Below are 7,597 nucleotides of genomic sequence, written 5' to 3'. Positions count from 1 at the left end.
TTCCTCCACCCCACCACCGGCACAGCGCTTGCTGGCAAAGCACAGGTGTCTCTCCCGGGCACGGCACAGCGCTGCTCTGAGGCACCCGGCACAGCAGTACACGCTCCTTCCTCTGACAGAAACCATCCCCCGACCCAGACCAACCCTGCCTGGACAGATTGCCGGGGGCCACCTGCTTCCACAACAGCAGTGCCAAGCACAGCGGAAAACAGCAACCTCCCTGCTCCCGCCTCCTGAAATCACCCCACCAGCGGAGTGGAAGCTTTCACTCAGCAGGGGGAAAAGTAAAATAAAAAAAGGGACGAACCCCTGTGAAGGACAGTTCGCAGAGCACCTTCAAGCCACTGTTTCTCTGAGTAGCGCATTTCCAGCTACTCTTTTTGTTGTGCACACTGATTTTACGTCTGTTCAGACATTACAGCTACACACCAGAGGCTTTCTCCCTCCAGTGCTCACATCAGTCAGGAATTCCGGGCAGACCAAAGGTCACAACGAAGGCCGGGAGGAGTCCTGACTGAGGAGAAGACGCATCCTACTCCTCCTGCGGCACTGACAGGCAACCAGCAAGTTAACTGCAGCAGAGCAGATCCCCAGCGAGCGCGCTGACGGGCTGCTGCCCAAACAAAAGAGCATCGTGGAACGTTAACTACAGAACAGAACCTGGAGAATCGTCATCGGAGTTTCACGGTCAGAAGAATTTTAGTATTTCTTTAAAATCCGCAAACATGTAGCATTCAAACGTCGACTTCCGACGCCCCATTTCCAGCACTAATTCAGTTTTGGACAGAGAGCTCCGAGGCAGCAGCAGCCATTACAGCATAAGAAACGCTGATGTTAACATCTTCCCCCTGAACATCTCAGCGCACAACAACAACAAGAGGGATCACCAGCAGATGCCTCCTCGAATACACGCAATGCACATCAACTGCATCTGCTTTGGAAGGGATCTTTATTATGTTTCAGATGGAAACAAGTGACATGCAGCACTTCCTTTTTACAAAAAAACCCACTCAGCTCTCACCATTCTTTACAAAAAAAAAAAAGGAAGCTGTTGGTATAGAAATCAGCTTCAATGAACATAAAAAGGTGGGGAGAAACCAGCTGTCATCTGCAGCCACCTGCAGTGAGCAGAGCCAGTGCGCAGCAGTGCTGCTCCCGCATCCATCATGCCTTTTGACCTCCTACACCGCTCAAAAGGCAGGTTGGTTTTTAAAAACAACACAAAACTATTCATCCTGCGGCCTTTCCAATGTCTTCTCACAATAAAGGAGAAGACACCCCGCCCTGTGTACGACGTGGGATGGGCTCAGTGACTCCAAGAACGGGCTCATCGCTGCTTTGCTTTCAGAGACAGAGCTTTACCCATCCGCAAACAGCCCCTTTGGCACGAGGACTACCGGCAGCTGAGCACCAGCCACACTGCTCACTCCGGACACCACCTTCAGCATGTTTCAGATTATTTAAACATGCTCCGGTCTGCACAGTTCAAGCAACCAGCCACAAACCAAGGAGCATCTTCAACACACTGCTGTGAGGAGTATTCCAGCACGCACCCAGGCCCAGAAAGGACCTAACAATCCCAGGTCACCAGCTCTGTGAGGGCCTGAGTGCTCAGGGGCTTTTCCAGGTGAAGCTGAGGGTTGATATGGGATCCCTGAACCAGGAGATCATAAGCCATAAACTTAGGGAAATTCTTTACAGGATTTGACTAGATCATGAGGGGGGTTAGAGTCACTTGAGACTCTGGAAAACAAACTCAGGACCAGTTCCTCCAATGTGAAGCAAAAGAATGGGATGGAGCGATAGAACGGACACATCTTTATGGAGGTCTTTGTGCTGGGTATGCCCTTTCTCTAGGGTTAAAAGCAAACAAACAACTCCATGTCTGCGTTCAACACAGACCTGATAATCCCAGTATTATCAACAGAAAAAGAGGGGGAGAGAGTCCCCTCCATCGTACAGCAGGGCCAGGGAACTGCACGCGTCCATTATCTTTCAGACTGGCACACACTTTCTTGATAAAGCTTCTTAGGCGATAATGCAGAACGAGGAGGTTCCTTCAGAACAAACCTCAGAAGAACAGCTTCCGTTTTACAGCCTTGGAGGAAGAAAACTATCTCTACGTTGCTAATACCTTGTGGGATTTTTGAAACTTGCAATTTAGTACCTATATTGTACCGTGTCAGCTATCTCTCTTAATGTATGAAAGCACATACACTAAAATGTATTTCCTTCTGTTGTGTACGTAGTCAGAACAGCTTTTACTTTCCTAGGAAAGAATCGCTCATTTATCAACCAGCTTCTCTCTACTGGGCACGGCCACCTCCTGACTTCGAAGCCAAATCGCCCTGCAGTACCTGTTTGGGTGCTGCTGAAACACAGTAGAGTTGGAAGACGATTACAAAGGAACAGCAATTAGCAAATATCAGGAGCAATTACTCCTTCCAGGGACTATTCCAGGAGGCAGGAGCTGCTGAGCTTGCTAATGCCAGTGGGAACACTCGTCACTGGTAACCATTCTGCCAGCCTGCCTCAACAGGCCAAAGTTAGATAACTCGACAGAAAGTGTCCGAACCACTTGTGTCTGCTCCAGCAGCTCTGGGCGTGCTCAGCATCACTCTTCTCCTTCCCAGAACAGCTCACTGCTTCTGCACAACCGCCAAGAAGACACGGGAGGAGTTACAGCATTTTAAAACACACAATCAGGAACACGCTTCCCACTGCTGCGGAACCACGCGTGGTTCCAATCCAGCGCTGCCACCAGCGGCCTCTCAAGAGGAACTGCTGCCTGATGCATTCCACCAGCCTCCTCCTGCCCCTGCAAAGGACTGAACAGGTATTTTCAGAAAGGCCCCAGCAACAACAAACCCCGTATCCTAGCAGATAGCTACAGAACAGCAGTAAGAGCTTCTGCAGCCAGCCCTGACAACCTCCCTGAAAAATAAAGCAGAGACTCAGCCTCAGCTGATTTCCTGACTTTTTTTTCCCCATTTAAACTTTCCCAGGACACACAATCAAGCATTTTCCACATCCTTCCTCTTGTCTGGATCAAACCCAGAATGGCTGTGGTGGAAGTGAAGTTTCTTGCTGCCCCGAGCTCTTGCAAGGCAGCCCTGTCAACCAGCCTGAACACCACGGGACTTCCAGAACACCCCAGAACTGCATCTGCCAACAGACACGCTCTGCAAGGGGATGGAGAAGAGCCACGGGATTTCCTCCTTCACCAGCAGTCACAGAAAACAAAGGGAGGAATTTCCCCGATGTCTCTGCAGTATGAAACAGGAGATTGTAACCCACCCCCTCAGCCCAGCAGCATCTTCACAGCAGAGAGTCACCTTGGACAACCACCAACCGAAAACTTCTACCATCAGGCAGGCTAAAGCAAGAGGGACTGGGCTGAACCACACTGCTCAGCTCACTCACCAGCTTCTGAGGGCCTAAACATGTTCTCCTTGATTTCTCTCACACAACGCCTTCAAATGAAACGTGCTATGAAATTCAACTTGCTATTAGAATCATCCTGGGAGGCCTGTGCACACCCAGCTGTTTCCTCCCACCTGCACAGGAATGGCAAACTAGCAACTGCGCAAACTCCTGCCGCTTTCTAACACATCATACCAGAGAAACCCCAGGTCCCTCAGGATGCTCATGCTGACTGGGCCCTTTTGTGGGCCCGGAGAACATCGCAGCTCACACCCCTCACCAGTACTTACAAGGCAATTCAAACCAAAATGTGATACACAAACAGGCATCTTCAGGGGAAAAGAATCCCAAACCACACATGGTCAATCAGCCCAAACGTTTCCATCTCAACATACCATTTCTTTTTCTCCTCCTTGCCTCAACTGACTGCTAGCAGAGAAACAGCCAGTCTGAAAAACACGCCACGAAAAAGGAACGCACGGACTGGGATGACACAAAGCGACGGGCAGAGAAACCCCTAACCACAGGGTTCCAGTTATTTATCACACTAGAGTTTGATTTTTATTTTTCTTTAACCAAGTTCAGCTTTCATTCAAAGTTTAAAATCAGTCACATCCAATTAATTATCATCAGCCTTTATTTCTAATCAAGTAGCCAAATGCATCTTCCCCCGTTCAGCAGAAGAAAGCTTAAAAAAAATGAAAATCTTCATCAGATCCCTGACATCACCCACCTCCCCTCCTCCTGCACCCTTCAGTTCCCACTGGGTCCATCTCACACAAACAAGTTTGTGCAAAAGGCTGCGTGGGTGAGGTGGAAGGACAAAGCACAAGGGAAAACCCACCCTCAGACCTTGCGAACTGACAGCCACCCAAGGGCTGTGTGAAGCAGAACGGAGCGGCAAGCAAAGGTGGCTGAAACGGGGGGACATCTATGAGGAAAAAACCCCTTTCAGCTGCAGCGACGCAGGAGCAGGACCGGAACGTGCCGATGAGCACGCTCTGGAGTGGCACTTGGGACCCGCTACAGGCGCTGTGCTGGTGCTGGGGCGGGCAGCTCTCCTTTCAAGCTGTTCTCAAAGGTCAAAATACAGCCCTTGTCTGTATTTGCTGTCCCTGTGCTTGCAGGGACTGGGTCCTTGCCGAAGCAGAGCCATGGCCTCCTTCCAACCCTGTCATCCCACAGCCAGGGGATACCTGGGAATTAAAGCTGAGCCTGACCAGCCTGTTTGATCTCCAGCGACTCTCTGCCCCTCAGATCTTCTTCTCCATCCTGCTCCAAAGGGAGGTGCCATCGAACCCACACATCTCCACAGAAATAACCCACACTTCCTATGCATTTTAGCACCAAGTATTATCCACGTATTCGATACTATGTCCTACAGAAATTCACTTCTGATTTCCAGCTGTGGTCACCTAGAGTACGTTGAGATTAAGACGCAGGCTCTCGGATAACCTCCCGCCCAGGCAGGGCAGGCCAGTCGATCACCTCAGGGCCAGACCAGAGCAGCACCCAGTGTGTCAAAGGAAGGTGCAAGAAAGCTCGTGAGTAATGACTGCTGTTTGTTTACCACAACCATCTGCAGTTCACAGTCACAGTGTGACTTTTACACAGCCGAAATTTAAGAAATAGTTTGAGCTCTCAAACAACCTTTGCTGCATCAGTGCCACCAAGACTCTTGCTGAGCTACAGATTTCATAAGTCATTAAACTTTTAATGTCAAATTTTCAGCAATTCTTTCCTCTCAGAAATAGGCAGCTTCAATACTAAAACAACAAAAGGCCACAGGTACTTTGAGGTCATAAATTAAGCAACCTATGACAAAGTACAAGCCATTGCTTTCAGGAGAGAAAACACAGGACTACAAACTTTGAGCAAGTCATTGGTTTGTTATACTCCCAGATCCTCAGAAGTTAGGGTGGAAAAGTGATAGAAGGGGAAGTTGTGCCCCAAATATTTTGCAGCAAGGAAATCAGCTCTGGGAGTGAGGCAGAAAAAGCACATCCAAACCATCTTGGACTAACCAGATTCCTCTGCTGAGGGAGCTGATGTGCAGTACCTGCAGTACCAGCGTGGCCCGGGCGTGCAGCCCCATGTCTGTCAAACCACCCGGGGCACTGCAGAACCAGCAGGGGTTTGAACTCCGCAGGGTGACTTGGTACTGGGTCAGGACCCTTGTGGCCACAACGGGTGGTTCAGTGGAGAGACCCAGAAAGCTGGATTTACTATGCTGTTGACTCACAGCTTTGGCCGGGTGTTATGCTGTGCTGAAGCCTCTGAGACACAACCCACCAGAGCAGCTGCTCATACTGAGCAGCTATCGACTGCCTCAAGAACCTTCCTCAGTTTGGTCACAGCACAAGTAAAGGTAGCCACAGGAGCGGCTGTGGTGCTCCACACACCTCCACTCACCTCTTTCAGCTCCTGTGCAACAGAATTAAGGCGTTCGTTTTCAGACTGAGTGTTGGCAAGGACATTTCTGAGCTGCTTCAGTTCTGTCTGCAACTCCATCACCTTCTTCATGTAGTACTCTTCCTTGGTAGCCGACTCCTGGATCAAGGTCTCCTCTCTGCTCTCTCCATCTGCTGCTACCTTCTTGTGGTTGGTATGGGCCTGTCCAAAAGCCTAGGAGAGTCAGAAAACAAATCTTTCAGTAGGAAACACAGACTTTTGCCTAAGTAACTAACTTCCATTTTAAAGAGTTGAAAATATTCACCCTCGTATTTCTTTTATGCAAAATAACATAACTTTTTGCTACACCCCCCCCCCCTGCTCTCTCCATCTGCTGCTACCTTCTTGTGGTTGGTATGGGCCTGTCCAAAAGCCTAGGAGAGTCAGAAAACAAATCTTTCAGTAGGAAACACAGACTTTTGCCTAAGTAACTAACTTCCATTTTAAAGAGTTGAAAATATTCACCCTCGTATTTCTTTTATGCAAAATAACATAACTTTTTGCTCCCCCCCCCCCCCTTCTGGGATCAGACCCTTCAATGCTATCCAGTGGCCAACACGGGGCTTTACAAAGTACACCCAGCACCCAAACAGTGACCTGTGCTGCACAGGGTGCTTACGTAGAACCCCATATAAACCCTTGTGGGAGGGAACAACAAAGCTTTGACGTGAGCCCGCTGTTAAAACAAGACTTTGGTTTTCCACAAGACGACTGCAAGATGAGTGGACTCTTCTCACAGACATATTCTCTACAGCTGGGTCAGGCACTTCTGCAAACCCCTCAGTCTCTGGAAACAGATGTTGTCTTTGCAGCCCGTTCCATCTCTTGGGCTGGGAGCACACTCACTCTTCCTGACATAGCTATGCCACAGAAACACATCGCTACCCACTCCAGCTCATTGTCGGAGATTACTGCCGCCTCCAACCTGCCAACCCAGTGCAGCCGTAAGCCAGCGAGGTTAGCGGGGCGACCCGTGACCAGGGTAAGCTAACGCAGGTCATTCTGGCTGAAGTAGGTCAGCAGACGCTCACCCAACCAGCTCGGCTGCCTGCTCTTAGAGACGTCATCTCTAGCGGCGCGCCAGCCAAGGGACTTAGAGGCAGGTCACAGAGATCTAACCCCCTCAGCACAGCCTGCCTCTGCTTAGACATGCTCATCGTTGACCTCCTCATGCCACTTCCTGAGGCTTTTCACAATACTGGAAGCTCTGCCAGGTGATGCTCCTAGCAGCAGCGCTCTCCCACGCAGCCCCCCAGGATCTCGCCAGTGGCTTTCAGTAACAAACACACCGTAAAGCAAAGAGTTGAACCTCTGAGGCTGCTGAACATTTGTAACACGCCACCTGGCAGATGGACCAAAGGCAATGAGATTAAGGAATATCATCCCTAACTGCTGCACACGTGCACACCACAACTGAACCCAAGATGCATCTGGAGCTTTCAGGTGCACAGCATCGTCCGGGAGCCACTGACCACAGGGCTGCTTTTCACAGCCAGCTCCAACACCAGGCGTTAAGCCAGGCCAAGGACAGATCAGCATCTCATAAAACTTCTCTATTCATGCACTACATTTTCAGTCAATCATTTTTTGCCAACTCTTCGGAAACACACTGTCAATGCAGAAAAGAAAAAAACTGCTTTGAAGAGAAGCAGATTTCAGTATTTTATTACTTCTGTAGGTTAGACCAGACGCATCAATTGAATATACCAGGACTGAAACAGAT

General features: G+C 49.6%; 1 protein-coding gene across 2 annotated transcripts in view; it reads right to left on the bottom strand.

Annotated features, from left to right (window-relative positions):
* The window catches only part of BICD2 (bicaudal D homolog 2 (Drosophila)), a 37,199-nt gene extending 31,155 nt beyond the window's left edge, over positions 1-6,044 (bottom strand). For both annotated transcript variants that reach the window (XM_010143293.1, XM_010143292.1), the window contains exon 1: positions 5,836-6,044. In XM_010143293.1, coding sequence (XP_010141595.1) covers positions 5,836-5,946 — 111 coding nt within the window. In that variant the 5' untranslated portion in view covers positions 5,947-6,044. The remainder of the gene's footprint in view (positions 1-5,835) is intronic.
* Between the last annotated feature and the right edge of the window lie 1,553 nt (positions 6,045-7,597).

Source organism: Buceros rhinoceros, unplaced genomic scaffold (genome assembly GCF_000710305.1).
Source record: "Buceros rhinoceros silvestris isolate BGI_N320 unplaced genomic scaffold, ASM71030v1 scaffold14459, whole genome shotgun sequence".
In the NCBI taxonomy this organism is placed as follows: Eukaryota; Metazoa; Chordata; class Aves; order Bucerotiformes; family Bucerotidae; genus Buceros; species Buceros rhinoceros.
This window is presented reverse-complemented; position numbering and strand designations above follow the sequence as displayed.